At 35.5% G+C, this 23,577-nt stretch overlaps 1 protein-coding gene across 1 annotated transcript in view; it reads left to right on the top strand.

The window, feature by feature from the left end:
* Nucleotides 1-23,577, top strand: part of TMEM131 (transmembrane protein 131) — a 74,158-nt gene that overhangs the window by 26,527 nt on the left and 24,054 nt on the right. The window contains 18 exon segments of the mRNA XM_005420059.3: nt 1,018-1,141; nt 2,046-2,162; nt 3,014-3,136; nt 3,796-3,876; nt 6,456-6,606; nt 6,736-6,792; nt 7,731-7,792; nt 12,857-12,965; nt 14,781-14,889; nt 15,618-15,771; nt 15,873-16,043; nt 16,313-16,423; nt 16,510-16,644; nt 17,065-17,169; nt 18,473-18,559; nt 21,629-21,781; nt 21,935-22,010; nt 22,112-22,229. Of these exon segments, the coding sequence (XP_005420116.3) occupies nt 1,018-1,141; nt 2,046-2,162; nt 3,014-3,136; nt 3,796-3,876; nt 6,456-6,606; nt 6,736-6,792; nt 7,731-7,792; nt 12,857-12,965; nt 14,781-14,889; nt 15,618-15,771; nt 15,873-16,043; nt 16,313-16,423; nt 16,510-16,644; nt 17,065-17,169; nt 18,473-18,559; nt 21,629-21,781; nt 21,935-22,010; nt 22,112-22,229 (2,043 nt within the window).

The following is a 23,577-nucleotide window of genomic DNA, read 5'->3' as shown; positions in this document are numbered from 1 at the left end:
GTTTCTGGTCATCATCACTGCAGGTACTACAGGTAGTAATTCTTATCAGTAGTTGTGTCCTTGCAGTGTTTGGAGCAAGTGACATGAGAGAGAGTGCTACATGGACTACATGCAGCTTGAAAGTTAAGAGTTAGCTATTTTGAATTCCAGAATTCAAAATGCAGCAGTTTTTAATCTGTAAACTGCACGCTTTATTAGTGCTTTGGTGCTGATACTTAAGATGTATGGGTTAAAAGGCATGAAAAAAATTCTGACGAGACAGTGAAGTCTGAAAAATAATTGCTGAAACAGGAGCATCTATTGTCACCTCAGCTGTTGTAAGCAAAAAGAAACTAGCCAAAAGCTTGTGTCAAATAAATTTGTTAGCATGTCTTGTTACTGAAAACTTGAGCAGTTGTTTGACTGTGGACTTCCATCTTTTAGGGTTCCTAATTCTAGAAGTTATCTTAAGCCTTTTTTTTTTAACTTAAGGTATTAATTCAAATACAATATAGAAATACAATAGTAGTTGCTGTACATGTCTGCATACTTAATTCTGTAGAGTGTATTATAAAATATAATACCAGAAAAATTTTGGGTTCTGGGTAAGACTGCTTATAAGCTATCATTGAAAAAAATTTGCATTTAGACTTTTGGCTAATGTGTGTTCTGTTTATTTTCAGTTGCTGTGTGCAGCCTGTCTTAAGATAGGTTTTTAGGGGTTCTAGCATAGGAATAGAAAACTTTGCTTCTTTTCATTCTGAAGTAAAAATCTGACAATAGAATTTCATGAGCATGATGCAACATTAGGTTAACCTTCAGGAAAAGTAAGCAATAAAATAATGGAAAGTATGTTAACTAAGTAGTTCTTATAGGTCCAACATGCATATGTTACTTGAGAAAAGCATTAAATGCAAAGCTCTGTTGTCAGTGCTCATCACTTTTATTCTCCTATCTGATGTAATGGGAAAAAGGTCCAATGCTTTATTGTCTACATTTCTGACACTTTGTAAATATTTTCTCTCTCTATTTTGACAGGCCAGTTGGAATGCCAAAAATGGAAAAAGTTTACCTACATAACCCTAGCTCAGAAGAAACAATTACATTAGTATCAATATCTGCTACAACATCACATTTTCATGCATCATTTTTCCAAAATAGGGTAAGTTTTTTTGCTTTCTCAAAATTAGCTTTTCTTCTTTCTCTCAAATCTGAATGGCAACTTCTCTAAAAGAGTGACTTACTGCAATAATTACACATCTATAAATATTAAGATACTGCAGTTCTTCATCTCAGAGCAAATTTGAATTGAGCATAGAAACACAAGGTGTCCTGACTATGTTGGAAATATATAATTGATGGTTTAACAGCAGATCTCCTTTGTTGCTGAAGTGAGTACATTTCCTCAGACCACTTACAGAAACAGACTGTTCCTATAAATTTTCTGAATATTCTGGGTCATGTGAAGTGGTGTTAGTGTGCAGTAGTCACTCCAGTGTACTTAGAGCTGTAAGTAATTGTGATACAGGAACTTGCATGTTCAAAAGCGTGTTGTCAGCAGGGTTAACTGCTAACCACACTGCTGTCAGATAGAGTTCTCTAGTTTCAATTTTGTTTGCAGGGCCTGTGGCTTAGCAAGAACCTCGTAAATGTGAAAGAATTCAGAAAACCTGTCTGTGATAAGCAACCTGTTGCACTTATGGAAGTCTTGTAGCAGTTGCATTTCTCCAGTAACCTTTGAACTGTCAGTCTGAAATATTTTTGTGATAAGCTGAACTCTAAATTCAGAATTCAGTGCAAAAATTAAATTAAATATGATCCTGCAATAGATAATATTTTGAAATTATTGCTATTTTTATTAGTTTATTATGCATTTCATTTGGAAGTTCATTTGGAAGTTCTACTTTTTTCTTTCCAAATCTGCTATTGACTTTCTAACGTCAGTATTCCACAAAGCATACATGAGGATTTCTGCATCACAAAAACTATTGTTCATCTGCATGATGCAATTTATTCAGTAAACAGTTTTGCTTATCCCTCTGCTTGCTTGCTTTTATTTTTTCCAGAAAATTCTTCCAGGAGGAAACACGTCCTTCGATGTAGTTTTCCTCGCAAGAGTAGTGGGAAATGTAGAGAACACTTTATTTATTAACACTTCTAATCATGGGGTATTTACTTATCAGGTAAGAGAATTACACGCTTTTCAGAAAAGTGAAGTATGAATCAGGCAAAGTAGTGTCTATTACGGGATAGATACTTGCACAGTAGTAGTGGGTTGTTGGTTTTGAGGGTTTTTTTTCCATCAACCCAGTTGAAGAAGTTTCCATCCCTGTTGTTTGTTGTAACACAGACCATTGTAAGGATCAGTAGGGCAGTACTGTAAGCCAGATCAATGAAATTACATAGGATTTAAAATCCTCCCAATACCTTTGTTGCATGTGTTATTTTGGTGGCTCATTGTAGGGATCTAGCTCATCCTTTAGCCCTTTACTTATCTGATCCAGTGGCAAGACAATGTTATTCATTAAGCTGGCAAAAAATTACTCACTGGAGATTCAGAAAGATAATTCAGACAGATGAGAGAGACCAATAAGTGAAAAATGAAAGAAATCCTCTTGTTGAAAGAATATAACTCTTACCATGACAATGTTTTGCAAACAAAACCAACAAAAATGCTTCCCAGTATAGATAGTTTCATAATAATATGATTAAAGGCACATTTCCTATTTCATTAGCCTTTAGCTGGTATCTATCTATGACACTCTATTCCAGAGTTTCAGAAATAAAGATGGCTTTTTGATTGTCTGTTTTTCAGTATATGTGTAAGTAAATAGTACAAATGAGGAATAGCCTTTAGCTGCAAATTAAACCACTTTCTTCATTTCAGAGATACTGGTTTTAAAGGTTTAGTTATAAGTATACTACAAATCTAATCAAAAAGACTTTATGTTGGATTGCTGAAATGGGTGGGCATGTTAGGCTCTGTAACAATTACATACAGCTACTTAAGTTTGTGTTTCTTTTTCTGAACCAGGTGTTTGGCATTGGAGTCCCGAACCCCTATCGATTGCGCCCATTTATTGGGGCACGAGTTCCTGTAAATAGCAGTTTCTCTCCTATAATAAATATCCATAACCCTCACAGTGAACCTTTGCAGGTGAGCATAAGAGAAAAATCATTAAATGCTTGTTTATGGTATTAGACTGAAATTTTGTTTATTTTGGTACTACTTAAAAATCTGTTTGAAACTTATAGCTATTTGAGGTCATGTATTTCATATTACAGGATTTTTTTTCTGCTGAAATGCAAATCAGTTCTAGACATTTTAGATTATAGTCGCAGATCTCTTAATTTCCTAAATTGAGATTTTCCAGTGAAATTTCAGTTTTTAAAATGCTTGTTATTACTGAAAAATAAAGATTTAAACTTCACTAGTAATTAGGAGGAATGCTGAAGCAACAGATCTTTTAATCCAGTGATGCCTCTTAGCTTTATTCTGTCTGGTTTGCACAGCATACGGTGTTGTTTCAGTATACCCCAGTATGTAATCTTGGAAACTATTCTGATGTTTGAGCAGGATTGATGTCTACCTAACCAAATTCTAATTCCGTTAAGTGATTCACAAACAGTAAAATGCTCTAGAAAACACATCAAGTGTATCAGTAGCAAATGGCTACCTCAGCATTAAAGTGAATTTGTAAGGTATTCTAGTGATCAAGTAGTCACTAACCTATGCCATTGCCCATGATAATACCTGATGAGTAAACAGGATCCCTTTAAGGTTGAATCCTAACATTTTCCTGTTGTCCACCTCAGGTGGTAGAAATGTATTCCAGTGGAGGTGATCTCCATTTAGAGCTTCCAACAGGTCAGCAGGGAGGTACAAGAAAGCTGTGGGTGAGTAGTCATGTCTTGCAGCACTCATTGTATTTTTTTGGGAGGTTTTATTTTGATATGAGCTTAGGCTTTGGGTTTGTTTTTTTTACTAACTTTGTGTCTTGTCATGTAATCATTTAAAATACCCCATTAAAATGGAAACAGTAACAGGGTCTGTTAATATTATGGTAGTAGGAGTTGAGTGAAAGGTTTAATTAAGATAAGCCATATGCATTGAGCTGTACTGTTCTGAAATGTGAAGAATAGAATGAATTACATCTACCTGAGCTTTCAGTCCTGGAGGCCTGTGGGCTGGATCTAAGCCGCAGAAAAAATACACGCGTTTTTGTTTGGTTTGGTGGTTAGGGTTTTTTTTTTTATTTGTCTTGGCTTTTTTGGTGATGCTGGGGTTTTTTAACTTAGGAAGTCCTTCCTGCAGATTACTATGAATGCACAGATGGGTTGAAAATGAAGCTAAACAAACTTAGGGAAGAAAAATCTATTCTGGACTACTAAATAAAACAGCAGTGTGTGTAGCTGAAGTAAATCACTAGATCATGAGTTGAGAGTGGCTGGAAACTGTTCTGGGAAATACTCCTACGTGCATGCTCTGCAGCTACTCCTTACTCATCAATGTCTGCTGCTGGAGACAAGGTAGTGGATTGGATGGACTTGTGGTCTGGCTCATTAAATCTGGTTTGAAGTAGCATATACTGATATCTTTAAGTGAAATAAAATTTAGAAGCATCCTGAAGGTACAGTTCTTGGCTGCATGCTGTATGTCACACCATTGGTAATGTCCAGCCAGATACAAAATGTATTTACCTTTTCATTAGAATTACTTGATTTTTTGATGACTGGTTTCTGGTCTAGGAGAGACTTCCAAGCCATTGGGCGCCTAAGTTTGTCTCTTGTTCAAGTGCATCATTACAGTAATGTGACAGTTATATTTGTTTTAAGAGGGTATTTCCAAGTGAGTTACAAAGGACAGTCACAATTCTTAATTCTTATATTTTCTGGAGAAAGTCCATTAGAATGGCAGTATTTTAGTTTTAGATACAAAAATTGCAAGGAAATAAGTATTAACACAGATCACAACATTTTAAAAGAGGCAGTGGAAACAGATACTGAGGGGTTAGATGTTCACATGAAAATGGATTTTAAAACATTAATGTCCTAATGTTTTGACACTGCTTTGGTCAAACTGCATTGCTTCTAAAGATAGCTCCTTCCTGGTTGTTGGGAGAACTCGAGGGGTATGTTTTTCAGAGCATGAAGCTTTTTGGCTTCTCTTGGCCAGGTTGCCAGTTAAAGCAGTGATGACTCAGAAAGCTTCCAGTGTCTGGCAAGGATTGATCCTCTTGTTTCCTCCATCCATCCATCCATTTTCATACCCACTGGTATGCATTTTCATATAACCATTGGTGTTTCAAAACAATAAGGCAGCTTTAAGAAATCAAACCAGTAGGAGGAAACACACAGATACATCATTGTATTGGTTATGTGAAGAGCAGTACCGCAGTTAGAAAAAGCTTCAAAGCAGCAGAAATTACTTGAGATATGGTGATGATAGTTTGACATATGGATATACATAATTGTATAAAATCGTTCTGATGCCAAATGCTTGAATGATTGGATGGAGCAGTCTGCATATGCAGGAGTATTTTTTGATCTGACCAATTTTGGATCCCTAGTTACACATATGGAAGAGTCAGATCACATCCTTTGATACATTAATGAATGGCTGCATTATGTTGGGTCTGTGAAAACAGAACTTGAAATCTTCTTACTTTGATATTCAGCAGCGTTCAAAATACACATCTGCAGCCATTGTGCCTTAGAAGATTTCCAGTCCAGGTTTTCATCTTCTATCTAAAAACAAAAACCAAGCAACCAAAAATCCAATCCTCAGACCTTCTGTGATGAAGAAGACAATCTGATGTTAGTATTTCAGCTGAAGTTAGTCTTGTGCTGCAGCTGTGTTCAGAAAATACAGAAAGAGATGTCTTTCAAACCCTGAATGCAGATTAGAACTGACAGAATAGGCATGGTACAGCAACTGAAATTAGTTTTTACTTTCTCTTGTAAATTACATGGTGACTAATAAACGTGGAGCTCCACAAGCTTCTAGCTGAATGGAATTATACACTGTTTTAGTTTGTGTTTAGCCCTGAAACTGTATGGCCTGTGTCTGCTTTGGAGAAAAAACACTTTGAGTATGCAAAGTCAATATTTGATATTACTGTCAACATTTTTTCTGAATATCTTTTGTTTATTGCCAGATTCTGCTAATTAGTCTACTGTCTTTTTACCACAAATTGAATACATAAAACTTAGAATCCTAGAGTTGTTAACTTAATCAAATGGGATGTGAAAGTTCTCTTGCATATACCTAGTTTTAATCAGCGTCATATTAGATGATTACAACTATCCTTTATAAATTTAATGGTAATTTTAGTTATATGGAGCCTATCTCTTCCTGCTATTGTAGCTTTTTCTCTTAACACAATTATACTCAATGCTTCTATTGCAATTATTTGGTGTGACAGCTTTTTTGGTAATTACTGCGCTCTCATAGGTGTGCTTTGATTATTTACCAGGAAATACCTCCCTACGAAACAAAAGGAGTGATGAGAGCCAGCTTTTCTTCAAGAGAAGCAGATAATCATACAGCCTTCATTAGAATAAAAACAAATGCCTCAGACAACACAGAAGTTATTATTCTGCCTGTTGAAGTAGAAGTTACAACAGGTTTGTGAAAGAGTGGTTGGGGTTTGGTTGATTTTTGGGTTTGTTTTGTGTTTTAGTTGGGGTTTTTTTCAATTATTCAAATTAATTAGCTCTTAGTACAATAAGAAAATTGAATTTTTCTTTTTTAAGCACCAGGAATCTATTCATCAACAGAAATGCTGGATTTTGGTACACTACGAACACAAGGTAAACCAGTCTTCAGTTCTCAAAGTATTGATCAGGAATAGGGTGGGGAGGGGAAAGCACAGTACCTTTGTACAGTTCAGGGTTGCTTGTGGAATGATGCTTTTAAAAAGACAGATTAAGTGGGTCACAATAGTGCAGAGATGCAAGAGTACTTGGGGTGTGTACAAGCAAGCAATGGTTTGCACACCAGGTTGTAAGTCCAGTAGTAAGGTTAATGTTACACAGTTGCACATGGGTTAGTCTGAAAAGCAGATTCAGTTCGATTAGGTTGGGAACTTGTTAAAATTGCTTCACTTCTAAGTCTTAATGATTTTCAGACGGGAAAAGTGAAGGTGGGCAAACTTGATCAAATGTTTTTTATGATAGGATCTTTTTTTAATTGTCTCTAACACATTTGGGCTTAACATTTTACATTAATATTGTTTAGTGATCAGAAAGTAGTAAAACTACTAGTGATCAGAAAGTAGTAAAACTACTAGTGATCAGAAAGTAGTAAAACTAGAGTTATTTTTTGAAACTGTAAGAGGGATTTATTGCTGACAAAAAGCAGTGTTTATCTTCTGTTCAACTAAAAACCAATAGCTTCTAAAGAACTTTTGCATGCTACTTCCTTAACATATAAAGATTTTCAAGTAAGAGTAATTTCTTCTGAACATGGTACATCTGAAAAAGTCATTGATTATAGTATTTTTAGCCTGTTCACTTCTTAATGTGTTAGAAATATGAGTGGTAAGCTGAAGTATGTAATGCCTACTAATACACAAAAAGGCAGTTTTGTTGGAACTAGCTGTTTTGACTGGCTATTCTGTCATGTTAGTATAACTTTTTAACACTGAACAGTGGAGGTATATAAGAAACCAGCTAGTGTAAATGACTTTATATAAGATTCACATGTTAAAATAGCCTAATAGACAAGTGTGTTTTTTGTTCTTTAACAGATCTGCCAAAAATTTTAAATCTACATTTACTAAATTCAGGAACAAAAGATGTGCCAATTACAGTAAGTTTGATTTCTTTCAGTTTGAAGCTTTCTACATGGATTTACTTTTTCTCATAAAAATTGATGATTCACAGGTTTACCATGTAGGGGTCAGAATTAGAAGCTAGGTGATGTGTGACTGAAAATGTAACTTGATAGCAGAGCAGATAATTTTTATGCATGTTAATTAATTTGCGTCATAGTCTCCTTTGAATGCTCTGAACAGCAGTTTTAGGCTGTACTTAGGCTGCAATATCTGAACCTTTGGAAACTTATTCTTGAGAACAGTGATTCATGTTCAGTGGGTGAGAGATTAATACAGTCTCTGTAAGATTCTTTGTCCTCACCACATTTACACATCAGTATATAAACATAATTTTTTAATATAAGCCAAGAGTAGCTTTCAGGAGTTGCCTGTAAAATTACCCTTTTGTTCTTGAGCTTATCTGCTTTGTTGCTTGAAATGACAAAAGAACCCAAAGACTTTAGGGCCATTTGCAGTAAGACCACTGGAGCTGAAAGTGAAGTGCAGCCAGCTTCAGAATTCTAGCATTTGTATTTTCTACTTCCTATTTTTACTTCAGAAATTTGGCACTAATCTGGTAGTCCGCCTTTGTTCATTCATACCTTCTTCCTGTGTGATTTTTCTCATTGCCCACTATTTTTCTCACTTCTTCCTTCTTCCCTTCCTGTCTTCCTTCTTTTCCAGATTTAGTTGTGTAGCTAGCTATACCTTGTCCTAGTGCACTTCAAAAAGTGTTGAAGTGTTGAAAAGAAACCAGAGGAGCCAAAAGAATGACTGAAGGATTGGCAGAGGTTCCTTACGGAGATCTTGGATAGTATCTCTCTATTTATAAAGCTTGAAGCTGTAACTATGAGGAACAGTGTTGTAATAGTAGAGATCTAGCAAAATCTTAGGATACTGGAAACTGAGGCCAGATGAATTTAAAGTAGAAACAGGAAACATTTTTAGTGATGAAGATAAGTTTTCACAGCGACAATAGACCATTGCAGTGCTTGCTAAGCTGTTATTCACTAATAATTTTCAAGACAAAAGACACAGTATACTGCAAAAAGATTTTATTTCATTGAGGTCCTGATGCTTATTGCAACAATGAGGTCAGGTGATCCTATAAGAATCATGGCTTTGTAAGCTATGGCACAACTTCCATAGAGAGTTTTAAAAACCAAAAAGACCTGTATAGGTATATGATTTTTGCATTGAGAGGGTTGGTAAATTCAATATATTATTTTTCCCACTATATTTGCATGTGTGTCTTAGATTTGACAGTTTGCTTGTTGGTTTGGTGTTTTTGTTTTTTTTTTTTATTGTTTAAAGTGTGTAATCAATGCAAATAACCATATTTTCATACCATCAGTGTCACTTCTAATACCTGGTTGTGTAGCGCCTAATTCATACTCTTCCATTTAAAAAAAGACCCAGGCCCATCCATTTTTTTAAGCTATGGTCTTTGGACTATGGGCTGTTAACCATAAATACCAATCTAATGGAAGGCTGTTACTTGATTACCTTTATACAGGTCATGACAAAACTTTTCCAGAGAAATTATTTTTTTACTGTGCATCAAAGCAGTTGATTTGGTATTTTTAAAGCCTTTGGGATTCATTTTTGCAAGGAAAAAGCTACCACACAAGTCCAGACATGATGTGTTTTTCAGTGTATCACATGGTACATCAAGTCAATTGTTCTTTTCATTAACGGACAGCTTTGTTGGGAAGTTTGTAACCCTTCTAGCTTTTGAAACACTTGGTGAATTTCTGCTGCTGTGCCAATCAATAAATTTCAAAGTGGAAAGCAAGAGTAAAGAATTTCACCAAGAAGGGACTTGATTAATAACTTACTTCTAGGAAAGCTTGACAAATAGACTTCTGACCCTTTAGAGCTAGTTTAAAAGTAGTGAGACATACTGTGTGACGAATTTCATCTTAATGTCAGAAGAAAAGGCCAAGGCTATATTTAGCATGTGTTTAAGCTGAGTGCTGGAGGAGCTAAATATCTTCAGGTCATCAGTGTGTGAGAGACTGCTAATACTTTTGCCAGACTTGTGGTTGTTCTGCCTTCAAGTACTTAAGTCATGCTGTGGTCCAATAAACTGGTTGAGGATGATAAGAGCAAGCAAATAATTTTCTTTTTCAAGTTTTAAAAATACTTATAATATCTCCCTCATTTTGTCAGGTTTGTTCCATTACTAAGGATAATAATGCTTATTTCATGACTGGATAAACTAGTCATGCTGCAACAATGAAGCCATTCTGTCAAAAATCTGGTAAATGTAGACTGTTGAACACTGTTTTATCCCTTCTCTATAATGTAAATTTGGTGTTTCCTTATGGCATTTTAATCCAGTTTGACTGCTGAAAGCAAAGAGATACTTCAAAATTTGAGGTCCTGATCATATTTGATGCCTGAAGAGCCAGGAACTTCAGGACAGCCTTAGTGAAGCTGAATTGTATCAGTTTGAAAACAAAAGTGTTTGTGTAAGAAAGCATTAAGTTCTGTCCCAGCTTTACAATAAGGGTTAATTTCTCTTAGCAATCTGCAAGAAGTAGTTTGCTTCTGTGTTGTGTTTTCGTCTTCACATTTGGGTGTATGCATCTCAAAATTATCCAGGAATACAGTTTAGTAGTAGTTTGTTCCATGTTCTGGATGATTCTACATGGAGGAAAGTGAACTTTAATTAGTTAGGTGTTTCTCTGTTTAAACACAAGGCCAAGAAATTTCTGACAGTTGTGTCTGTAAAAGAGAATAAAATAGTTCAGAGGTGGTTCTGACACTAATGGAAACAGCCTTAATCTGCTACGTGTACCCTCAGGGCTTTTTTGTCTATGCTAGGTGGGCAAGACAAAACTGGGTTCAGGAGCCTTCTGACTGATAAACAGTATAGATGAACATGAGCCAGTTTTCCAACCCATACTCTTTAGTTTATTAAAATACATGTAGCCCAAGAGTCCTTAAATCTTCAAAGTCTTTCTCAAGAACTCCTGCAAAAGCAGAAAGTTTTAGCTCCTCTTTGTGTCCTTTAGCACATTTAAGATCTTAATTTTTTGCAGTTATGCTAAATATTGAATGTATCTTCACAGAGCAGGGTCAGGAGTCTTGAGTGGGTCATTCTGTGGGAGAGCCATGTGTTGCTGAAGTATGTCTATTTAAAATTATTCTTCCCTACAAAAGTTCCTGTTAGGAATTTTTCTGAGAAAATTGGTGGTATTACACTCTTGATGGAACTTGTTTTGTTGATGATTTTTAATGCATATTTCAGGACAGACTTTACTTGAGCTTTATTTGAAGTATGTTGAAATTTGAGGAAAGTGACATTGAAAGGATACCTAAAGGATGTTTGTTTTTTTTCTAGTTGTCTTAATTTTGTATTTCTCTTTATAGCATGTAATCAAGCAACAAATGGGAAATGTGCATTATGTAGTTCAAAAATTTTCAACAAAACAGTATAAATTCCTTCCTTAACTAAATTTGTCAGCTGTAGACATTTTGAGTAAATACATGTAGGTTTGTTACACTTGTGGTTTGAGATGCACCTCTGAAACCTGCCTTTTTTTTTGGTAACAGGCTGTCCTTTTGAATACTTCCAGTTTGATTTACTAGATGAAATCAGCATTATTTCAAGTCAGTAATTAAAGAAAGCATTTTGCATGAAAAGAGCTTCTGAAAATATTTATTGTCTCTGTCATCCAGAAGTTGGGAACTTTATCACAGCTTTTCTTTCATCTGCTTTAGGAGGGTTTTTTTTTTAAAGATGTGTCAAGATTTTAGTTTTGTAGTGTGGATCTCATTAGAAGAAAATTGAGACAATTATTAATTGCCTTATGAAGAGAAATACCAAATATCTGCACCCCATGTACACAGATATGGTGGTGGACAAAGGTCAGTGCTATAACTCCAAAATACAAAACTTCTGGTTGAGTTAACAGAGATTATTCATTAGCTGCAGGAGTAGTGCTGCTTGTTCCCACTAAGGATCATGTGGTCTGCAGAACTAAGTTATTTATGCACACTTTTATGGCTTTAATTTACAATCAAGGACAGCTTGGCTTGGAAGAACTGTAATTGGTTTGTACCATTAGCTGTCTGCTTTGCTCCTCCCTGACCAAGAAAGGCTCAGCTGCTTATTAAACAGGTGCTAAACCTCTGCAGCCCAGCAGAAGGTAAGGCAGCACTCATTTCAGTTTTCTTAATTCAGCATCCTGTGATTTGCTGTGGCTTAACAGCTGCTACGTGAGCAGCTGAGCTGTTCTTAAAGCAGGAGGAGACAGCTGGGGAGGAAGAATCATGGCAGCCATCCTAATTTTAAGCAAAACAAGAATAAGAGCATTTAAATGCTTCATGCCCAGTTTCTCCATGGAATCTAGATAAAGAGTTTGCTAGCGATCTTTATAGAGTCTTCAGATGACGTGGAATCCCTTACCCTGCTGCAGAGCAATGAGCCCCTCTACAAATCAGTTCTGGCTATTAACTGACACAGTAGCTCTTCCAGTGATGCCCATTTAGCTTTTCCCTTTAGTTTAAAACAGTAAATCCTCAGATGTAAAGGGTGACCCTGTAAAGTGTTAGTGTAGAACGAGTGTCATCACAGATCTACAAAATATTTCTCTGTACAGTTAGTTATTTTTTTCTCTGCAGACTTAGCATGGGATTAGAGACAAGGGAGATGTCTGTATCCTCTCTGGTAGTCACACAAGTCAGTTAACAGTTTTGTTAGAGAGTGCACCAGAAACAAATAGCCTAGCTATTTTAGCCCTGCAGCATTAAGAACAGAAATTAAATCCTAATTTAAATAAGGTTTGTTTTCTATTTTATTAATATATTTCTGGCCATATTGCCACTTAATTCAACATCCTCAAGGAGAACTCACTGTTTCCTACTTTCCTGTGTATTGAATGAGTAATTTGTAGGACCTGAAAAAAATTCTAAAACCACTCGTAATGCTGCTTTCTTATAGGAAAGACAGACTTGCAAGAGTTTGGCCAAAAGTAGTTGCAGTTTTATCACTGTAAAAGGTTTCACAGCACATTAGCAAGGATTACAGATGCTTTATATTTTGTTTGCAGAGTGTTAGACCTACACCACAGAACGAAGCGATAACAGTATATTTCAAGCCCGTTACGTTAAAAGCCTCCGAAAGTAAATATACCAAAGTTGCAAGCATTAGCTTTGATGGTAAGTACTGCTCCTCTCTTCTTAGAACTTGTCAAGTGCTTCTGAAAACTTACTGAAGTTTCATTGATTATTTTCACTCTCTTAACAAAACACTGTTTATAATTTTGAGAAGAAAATGGGATTTTCCTACCTGGAAAAGGCTTACAGTTCTTCTTAACTTCAGTTTTTTCTGAGAGGATTGTCTTTTTTTATGACCATCAAGTATCTTAGACTGGTAAATACAGATGAGAAGAGAAGGTATTCTTAATTTTTCTAATAAACATAACAGTATTCTTATGTTAAGGCCCTGGTTTTTTAAATGTATTTTTGTTTTAAGCAGACATTTGTTTTTGAGAAATCCTAACAAACAAGGTAACAAGTACAAGTTACTCCTGGGGAAATTCCAATTGGACACAAGAAGAAAATTTTTCACAATGAAAACAATCAGCCATAGATATAATCATCTCCCCAAGAAGGGATGGATTCTGCAGTGTTGGGCACTTAAGATCAATCTGGCCAGGGTGCTGAGACATCCTGTTTAAACTGTACTTCTGCCAGGAAAGGTTGGACCAAGGGGTCCTTGAGGTCTCCTTCAACCTGGTATTCTATGATTTTTCTCCGACATAGTGTGACTTTAAATACTATGCTGACACTCTGTAGAAAGGCACCTCTGTTTTTATAGAGATTTTAATCAACTGTTAAAATGGTGGTGACTACTCAGATGTTACTGCTTTAAGATACTAGTTGGTGCTGTAAATCTTTCTGTCTGGGTTGCTTAAAAATGGAATCTTATGCATGCAATAGTTGTGGTAGACATAATTTTAGAAGTTGCATAGAAAAAGGGGAAAGAAATTATTTTTATTACCATTTATGGATTAGCACTTTAAAAATGTAATAGCTCATTGTTTCTAAAACAAGTGAAGTACAGTTTAGCTTATAAATTCTGAAAGAGATGAATTCTGTCAACCTGCGGTGATAATACATTCAGATTTTGAAGCTGGTGGGAATTGTTATATGAGGACCTACTGGCTAACATATGGTGCATCTTAGAAGGAATGGTGGTTCCTGGGAAAAATACCCAGTTAAGCTGCGTAATGTGTTTAAGGAATTGACTTGATGAATTCTTATCAGTGAAGCAGCCAGCCCTAAATATATGCAATTTCAGCTGTCCTAATTACATGCAGGGGCTTTAGGGGCTTGGTGGCTTCACTTAATTAGTATTTGAATACCTTTTTTTTTTGGCACTTCTTCTACCAGGCTACCATTGCTTGTTCTGTGATCTTGGAGCAGATCTGTGTGCATCACTCCTGGTGCTTGTGTAGTTTGAGTTCTTACATGGATCCTACTTATCTTTTTGCAACATTTAGCTTGTCTTTTTTTTCTTCCTTGTTAAGAAGTTGTTACATTTCTGGCCCAAAGATCCTCTCAACTGCTAGTTCTACATGAGGGGCCCAGTAATCTTAGGCTTCTATTCTGTTAGGGCAGGGATAGTTTTATTCCATATTCTTAGTGGAGACTTCAATTCATCTGGATCCAAATTTTTTATTTATATGACAGCAACAATCAGGCTTCCCTATTGTAGGAAAGCTTAGTAAGTCAGTCACGTCATCTAACTGGTGTTAAATGGAAATATTTCAGAATTGGGATCTCTTGTTTCATAGACTTTACACCATGTCAGTTTGGTTATTGAAATTCCCTTAAACTCCACTTTTTTTCTTCTATGATAATTAATTTCTGGACTAGCTCTGTGGTTTTATTCTTCCACTCATTCTAGTATAACTTAATGGATCAATTTTTGTCAGCTTTAACAAACTTCTTATATTCTTGTGTGTGCAGCATCAAAAGCAAAAAGAGCATCACAGTCTTCTGGGAAAATAACTGTTAAAGCAAAAGAGAAGAGCTACTCCAAACTTGAAATACCGTATCAAGCAGAAGTGTTGGATGGGTAAGCTTCCAGTAACTGAACATAGTTCAAAAACTAAATACTCTAAATTAGAGGGGAATATTCATGTTTGTAAACAAATGGATGAGGTAGTCTTAGCCATTCATAAGTTGGTTTCAAGGCTGAAGTTAAAATTTACCTTAGTGAGTTGTTTTTCAGAGCAGCTGAAGACTGCAGATGAGACATATTAAAAATCCAGTATTGGAAATATTTCTGCTTTTGCATTCGCTGTTCTGTTGCTCTATGAAGTAAGGGTAGAGAAGGTACTGCTGGTTTTAAGAAAAATTTTGGAAGAATGCTGTATTTCCTTGGGTTTTGTTACTTACTTACTAAGTATGACTAAGTAGACTTTAAAAACATTTTGAATGAGGTGCTATTTTATCAACAGAACTGGCAGACTATTTTAATGGCCAACAAACTAAACATTGTTTAGTTTGTGCTAAATTTTGTGCTGCAGACACATGATTTGACCAATAAAAAATACGTGATTTGCAAATTTTCTTAATACTTCAACATTTCCTTTTAGTCTCCCTATTGTTCTCAGTTACATGTTTTCTTATCTTATTTGAATTACTTAGTTATTGATGTCCCCATAGTGCTGGTAATATAGTTTCAGCATGCAGTGGGGTATGTACTTTTTTAGCTGCTTGAAATAATGAGTTATTTTCTTTGTGGAAGGAAAACACTTTGAGGAAAATCTTTACTTTCTTTACTCTGTTTTCTTTTAATAGTTATTTAGGATTTGATCATGCTGCCACACTCTTTCACAGCTGTGACAGTGCTGCTGATTCTGTGGAAAGACTGATTTATTTAACAAACACATTCAGTTTTGCAGTCCTTATACATGATGTTGTGTTACCAGAAGAAGCAAAACCAATGTTTAAAGTAAGTCCCATTTCAGTGAATGCTTTTACCTATTAGTAAATGCTTAAATGTGATGCGCTTTGTTCAGTTTTAACCTTGGTCTTCATTGTTCACTGATCTAGGTCCAGAACTTCAGTAAACCAGTCTTAATTCCACCCAATGAATCAAGATATATTTTTACACTTCATTTTATGCCTTCCACATCATCTGTTCATGTAGATAATAATATCCTACTTATCACCAATGCTTCTAAATTTCACCTACCTGTCCGAGCATACACAGGATTTCTGGACGTAAGTATTTTCCCTTTTTTTGGCAACTTCAGTGTAATTAGAGGCAGACTTCATAGGCTCTTTAATTCTTTTTTCTACTTTGGTGTCTGCTGAAAAATTCTTTTTTGTCCCCTAAAGTCTTTAGTTTTGCATAGGAAGTTTATTAATGTAGAATTTTGAGATTGTCGTGGTAGTGTTGTATTAAAATTATTAATGTGATTTTTAATGAGCTTAGAGTTTGAGTACTTGATATTTCACTTATGCTAAAATACTTTTACCAATCTTTCTAGTACTTTGTACTGTCTCCAAAAAGTGAGGAGCGATTTATAGATTTTGGCATATTGAGTGCAACAGAAGCTACCAGCATCTTATTTGCAGTCATCAACAGCAATCCAATAGAGGTGAGGATGCATTTATTTTTAGTTTATCTTCTAAAAAATTTACATCAGTGTTGTTACTGAAAACAGTAACTTTTGTTCTTTTTAAGCTGGCTATAAAAAGTTGGCATATTATAGGGGATGGTTTGGCTGTAGAACTTCTAACAACTGAAAAGGGAAACAGAACAACAATAATTGCAAACCACCATGAACTACAAAATGCTACTGCATCTGATCAGTCTTCGGTAAGTAAGCCTTTGAATCCATTGTTTTAAAGCTAGATAAAGGAGGGGAGAAAAGAGACAAACCTCTGCAAGTTCTTTCAGTTTCATTTTAGCAGAGGGGAGATAAGAATTCTTAATTTTTGTCTCAACTTGAGTATGATAAAGCATGTAGGCTTCCTAATTTTATTTTAAGAAACAGCATTGTATTTACCCTTTCCAAACCTAACCAGTCTCAATATCCTCATGATGCTTTGTTGTTAATCTGGGATGAGGGGAAATTTATCACCACAAGGGAATAGATAATTTTTGTGTTAGTCACGGATATGAACTCATTGCTTATCACTGACAGTTTAGTAGTTTTAAATGGATTTAGAGTCTGGTTTTGGTGAAATTTCTTTTTGTTTAATGGAATACACTGGTGACTTTTTCTGCCATTTACAGGTGATACTTGCATCAGGCTATTATGCAGTGTTCAGAGTAAATCTAATAGCAAAGGAACTGGAAGGAATTCATGATGGAGCTGTACAAATCACAACAGATTATGAGGTATATTTACTGTATTATAAATGGTTGTTGCCCAAAAGATCTGTTTAGTCTTTAAGTGTTGTATTAGTGGACAGACTGTAGCCTGAGTTGAGGTTGGACGGGAACTCCAGAGATCAGGTTATCTTTGCAAGTTAACCCTGCATCATGCAACAGGAATGTTACTTATGCTTTTATTATGATTTTTGTCCAGCTTTCAGAAATACCCATTTAAATCTGACCTAATGCTTTGCAGTTTGGATTCTTCAGTGACATCACACATCCTCAAAGCATCAGTGCGTGGATATTGGGGCATGTCCACGCTCTGACAACATGATTCTCCATGTATTATCCGTTACTGAAATTAAGCTGTAATATCAGCCATTTTTGTCAAAATGCAGTGTGAAAGCTGTTTTGGAGAGTCCTAGAGTCATTAAGGTTTAAAAAGACTGGACACCACCCATGCCCACTAAACCGCACTGCAGTTCACCAGAGTTTGCTGGCAGTTGATGAAACAGAATCCTTGCACTGATTATTATGGGAGAGAACAACTGGTTGCCTCAACTTCATGTGCCTTGTTTTTGCAGGAGACAGAGTCTAATAAATAATGCAGTCTGTATTTAATATCTTTGTGTGATATATAGGAAAAAAACCCAAATGTGACTATGTGCTTATGAGCTCAGGAAATTATATCACTGATTGTGTAGTTCTGATGGTGCTACAGAAAATGAGAAATTCCCAAATTCTGCCAGTTATTGGAGATTTGAAGCTTTCTTGTTGTATATCCACACATGTATGTGACCCTTCAGCTACAGATTCTGAAGCATTTTATTTTCTTGCTTGTTACAAGTTATTCTACTTGTATTGGTACTTGAATCTCATTGCCATCCCTTCCAGCTACTTTTTCAATGTGTGTCTCAAGGTATTACAATAACACCATGTTTTGAGAAGTTGGGTGTATCTTCTTCCCTCAGTTACTTTAAAGATGTTACTCTCCTGTTTTCCAGCAAAGTAAGCCCCATTCAAATGAGACCTATATAATATCCCATTGGGGAGCTTATGTTTTCAGTATGCTTTTCTGTTCCATGTAGAAGGGAAGTGGGGGATGCTTCCTGACAGTATGCAGTGACTGTTCAGAATATGATGATGGGTTGAAATCTTAATTTATATCTCCATGTTTTAAATATCTATATAATCCTAGACTACATTAATTGTACAATTTCAGGGTTTTGTTATTCTATGCAATTTAAAAGTGGAAGAGGCATTTAAAGGCTGGAAATGTAAGGGGTTTTTTCTAATTTTTCTTGGGGTTTTTTTTTTTGTCCAGATTTTAACTATACCAGTGAAGGCTGTGATTGCTGTAGGCTCATTGACCTGCTCCCCAAAACATGTTTTTCTTCCACCTTCTTTTCCGGTAAGAGAGTTAGGATTAAATGTTTACTTGCTGTGTTTTTTCCTTATATGCCCTTTTCAAGGGAGACCACTGTCCTGAATTCCATGTCAAATTGCTGGGGAGATTGTGTTACTGAACTGTTATGATCAGTTTGTCATTATTTTGGGGGTTGTTTGGGATTTTTCCTCTACGTGTTCCAAGCATGAGTTGTCCCTGCATTTCCTCAACAGCCCGCTTGAGTGGGATCTTGGAATACTCATGTAATGGGATAGATCTCATCAGGGGAAGATAGGTCAGTCAGTAGGACTTCAGTGAATTTTTGCTGCAATTTCCACATATTCCATCTTCCTTCTGATTTCCTGTGTCACAAATTCTTCTGAAGTCTTTTGCTACTCTTGAGGTCAAACGGTCATGCCTACAGTTGCAAAGATCACTAGTTGTTTTTTATCTTTAAGATCTATTTTGGTTTTTTACTATATAGCCCCACCATTATATGGATACCTATTACACTGAGTGCCACATCTAAAACTTCATTATTACCTACTTCATAAGCTTTTGATAAGTTAAAATAGCTTAAAGATCCACTTCCCTTTAATTCACTGGAGATAAAGCAATTTCTGTGTTCTCTATCTGAATCTACTAGAATTATTAATATTAATTCATATGAAGAATGTCCCTTTTGAGTGCAACATAAAAATATTTTGTTCTGTGTTAGACCATAAAGAAGTAATATTTTTTTAATCTCCTTTGAGTTTGTTCTAGCTAAAATGGCTAAAGAACTTCTCAGTATTTCAAAGTAATATGCCCACAGTCTTGTCAGCTTGATGTTTGGGGGGGGGGCTCTGTTTTGTTTGTTTGATTATTGTTTGTGAGTTTTTTTGCTTTGGCTTTGCAATTTTTTGGGGGGAAGGGTTCTTTGTTTTTATTTGGGGGAGTTTTGTTTGTTTTGTTTATTTCCTTTTGCTTTATTTTCTTTTGGCACATAATACTTATAGCACCTCTGTTTCTCAGACATAGCTTTGTTGCTGTCATTATTCTTTCTCTTCCCTAGATTACTGTGATTTTTATTGTCTTCATACTTCTTTTCTAGTAATGTTTTCAGACAATTATTCTTTCAGGGGATCTTTGGCCTCCTGCATTTTGTTTGGGAGTATAGATTGATATAATTATCACCTTTGACAAGATTATATACTGTTTACTGTATTCAAGCCCCAAGCTTTTCAGAGCAGTCAGCTTCACTTTCTACTTCCATCAGTTGATCACTTAGCTCTTTCTATATTTGAGAATATAAAATACTTAGTTTTACTTTTACTTTTCTTGGAATAATTTCAAACTAAGCTTATGCTCACTGAATTCATGCTACTCTAACATTTAGTTCTTCTGTAATGCCTCTATTACTTATGAAAATAAGCCTAAAATAGCATCAGTTCTTTTTGTTTCAGTGTTTGGTGGAGAAACTTGACAGCTACACCAGCCAGGAATAACTAGGTGCTACTATTTTAGTAACACATGCTTTTCAGTTCATACTTAGGATGTAATTCTCCTGCAGCTGCCTGGTTCCCAGAGCTGTCTGTCTGTTTATAGTTTTCGTGTATTTGTACCTAAGTGTGATTTCTGGTATTCTGCTGAAGGTTGTCAGCAATACACTGACAGTGTGTACAGGTCTTGTAAAGGTCAGCATCTTGATTTAAACAACTCTTAGCTCTGTTGGCTTCTGCTTCACAGTGTCATCTTTGCCTCACAGTGCCACTCTCAGCTCTCCCCTGATCAAAGCTCATCTTTGAGGACCTCTATGCTAAATGGCGTTGTTCTGTTTTTCTTATTACTGCTGAACAATTTTTTCCCTTGTCTGTTGTTTCATGTCTAAATGCTGTGTAAAGGTCTTAGTAAAATACTGTTTATTTGTTCTAGACACTTCAACAAACCTGTATCTTGTCCCATTGATGACAGTTCGTTACTCATAGGAATTCACAGATGAAGCTCAGATAGACCTCCTAATTCAGTTTAACAGGACTGTACTGTTAAGGATTTATTCTTGTACCTTCTTTCCCTCTGCAATTACTACTGTTGAGACTGTTGCAATATGTGACTGTTTCCTGAGGCCACAGGCAAATTTTGAACCTGCAAAAGACCTCTCCCATATCTCCACTTAAGCTTAGAATTTTTTTTCAATTTTGAAGTATTGATTTAAGGGAAACAAGAAAAACATGTTCATTAAAAGATAACCTTGGGTATTTATATTTGCTTGAACTGGTTTTTTTTATAACAGAAATCTGAAGTCTCCCCACCGCTCTTGAGTTGCACTTCTATCTGCTTTTGTTTCTGTTTGTTTCCTCTATACATACCAGGGTTAAGTGTTGAGGTAAGATGTAAAACATGACCACAGAATCATTGATTTATAACTGAGGCAGAGTAGAACTTGAGCATTGTAAGGTCATGACAATTAAACTACATTTTCTGTGCTTAAAAGGTGAAATAACGTTTGACTCAGAAAAGCAGGCAGGCTGTAAAGGTGTGGGGAAAAGCTTCCTGTTTTCTTCTTAAATGTAGCTTTGGTGTGTTGTGTCTTAATTGCATTTGGGAGCAGGAAGAAGGTTTTAAAAGCCCTCTGTCACCTGTAGTTTTTGTAATTGTAGCTTTCCTTTACTCTTCCTTTCAGATTATTTCTAATTCTTAGTGACTACTTACTATTTCTAATTGCCAGCAGTGATCTTCTACAAAAAGCCTGTTTCCCTTTAGTAATAGGAGGCTCAGCAAACTGAAGTTTTCTCTTGCCTTTCCTCTTCTGATGTTTTTTATCATGATTAGATTAAAGAGAGCTGTTGTCTGAGCCCTTCCAAAATACTTCAGGTGTTCTTAATTTTCAAAGAAAGGTGAACTGTGCTTGGAAGCAGATGGAGTAAAAAATACAACTTCACAGAAACTTACTATCTTGAAGTGTTGCAAATGGCATTTCTTTAAGGTAGTGTAGTTAAAATTGCAGTTTAACATTTCAGCAGTGCTGTGGTCTTTGCCAGCCTGCATAAATAGATACATATGCTAGGGAAAAATGCATATCCTGCAGACTTTTTTTCTTTTTATTTTCCTTAGGGGAAAGTAGTTCACCAGAGCCTGAACATTATGAACTCCTTTTCTCAGAAAGTGAAAATACAACACATACGGTCCCTGTCAGAAGATGTAAGGTTTTATTATAAGAGGCTAAGAAGTAATAAAGAAGATTTAGAGCCAGGAAAAAAATCAAAGGTTTGTTTATGTCTTATTTCTAAACATTTATAGGTTCTCTTTTCTATATAGCATATGTTAAGTTTCTGTGTTCAACAGAAACCTTCCTTCTTTTTTCTTTGGTTGTTAGATTTACTGTGCTGTTTAATTGATCAGCTCTTACATGTTTTGCAGATTGCAAATATTTATTTTGATCCTGGTTTACAGTGTGGAGATCATTGTTATGTAGGATTGCCTTTTCTATCTAAATGTAAGTAAAGTTCAACTTTATAATGAAAATAATTTTAAAAAGTTTTCTCCTTAAGTTATGATTTTACTTGAAGATTTATAAAAACACATTATTGCCTACAGCGGAATCTAAAGTTCAGCACAGCATAGCAATGCAAGAAGATGCATGGGATTCTGACTGGGATTTGCATGAGAATTTATTCAAAGAATGGACAGAAATAAAAGAGAACTCAAGCCATAGGTAAGCATTTTATTCCAGTGTTTAGCTCAGGCCATAAGTCAGTAATAATTATGTGATATGTGTGCTCTTATAGAATACAAAGCTTCTTAATATTGCTTTGCTCTTTGAGAGGGGGCCAAGAAAGAATTGCTTGGCCTTCTCTGCAAAACCTTAAAAGAGAGCATTTTGAAAGTTAAAAAACAGTAATAATTTTCCCCAAATTAAAAAAAAATTGAAAGTTGCTATTCACTGAGTTCCTGGAGTTCTTTACAAGATTGTAACAGCACAGCAGTCTCTACTCTGCAAAAATTTCCAAAACCAGATTATACTGATTGTTCAGTATCCATGCTTAAGCTGTTTTAAAATAGTATCCTCAATATTCCTTTTAAGATTTCATAGGTTTTCTGTCATTGCCATACCAGGATTTTTGCATTTCAGTGAATTACAAAATTTTTTGCTATTTTACCTTGAGAAAGATTAATGGTTGATACTTAATATTTAGAAAAGTTAAACTCTGTAGACTGCTACATACCTTTTAAATATCTGCCTTCTCATACATAAAGTTGATTTAATGTCCAAGGGACACGAGTTAGCACAAACAGCAAGAGTGTGTGTGTCTTTTGTGTTGATAGCATCCAGATTACCCTTTCAAAAAAGGCATGTGAAGAAACAAAATATCTGTATACAACTAAATAGAATAACAAAAGCATTCCTCCCTTATCACTCTGTGTGATAATATCACCATTAATAATGGTGATATATTATTAATTCCTGAGAAAATCTGATCTAAACAGAATCTGCACCAGTAACTTCCAAGAATGTTCTATCCCCTACAATAAGAGAACAGTAAAGGAGAATGCTAAAGATTAGTTCTGAGTAAGAAGTAGTTCTAACATGAATATACAGTGCTTTAATATTATTTATTATATTTTAAAGTATTTAATACTTTTAAAGAGAGTTAAAGTTACTCAGCTGTCCAAAGGATCATTCAGGGAAAGGAGAGAACTTCTGAAAAGAGAGGTATTGTGACTTGGACGTTTGGAGTTTCTCCAAAATATTTCTCTGGGTTTGAAGCCTAGTATTTTATCTGTTTTGCTGACTGGAGAACTCCATACTTTTGGTTTAGTTTCAGTTCATGCTGGAGAGCTTGTAGGAGAAAGGGACCCAAGTCTGTTGTGGAGGTTGTTTGTTAGCAAAAAACTTCATTCGCTGATGGAAGTAGTGGCTAGCACCAAGTATGACTTGTTCAGATTTGCTTTAGGTTTATTAGACATAGGTGCAGGCACACAGTCTGTACATCCATTGCATTTAGAGTAGATGTACTGATTTACTGTACCCATGCAGGCAAAATACGTTTTCTGGATTGTGG

The sequence above is a fragment of the Geospiza fortis genome, unplaced genomic scaffold, assembly GCF_000277835.1.
Source record: "Geospiza fortis unplaced genomic scaffold, GeoFor_1.0 scaffold192, whole genome shotgun sequence".
Taxonomy (NCBI): Eukaryota; Metazoa; Chordata; class Aves; order Passeriformes; family Thraupidae; genus Geospiza; species Geospiza fortis.
The sequence above is the reverse complement of the archived record's forward strand: the minus strand, read 5'-3'. Positions and strand labels throughout refer to the sequence as shown.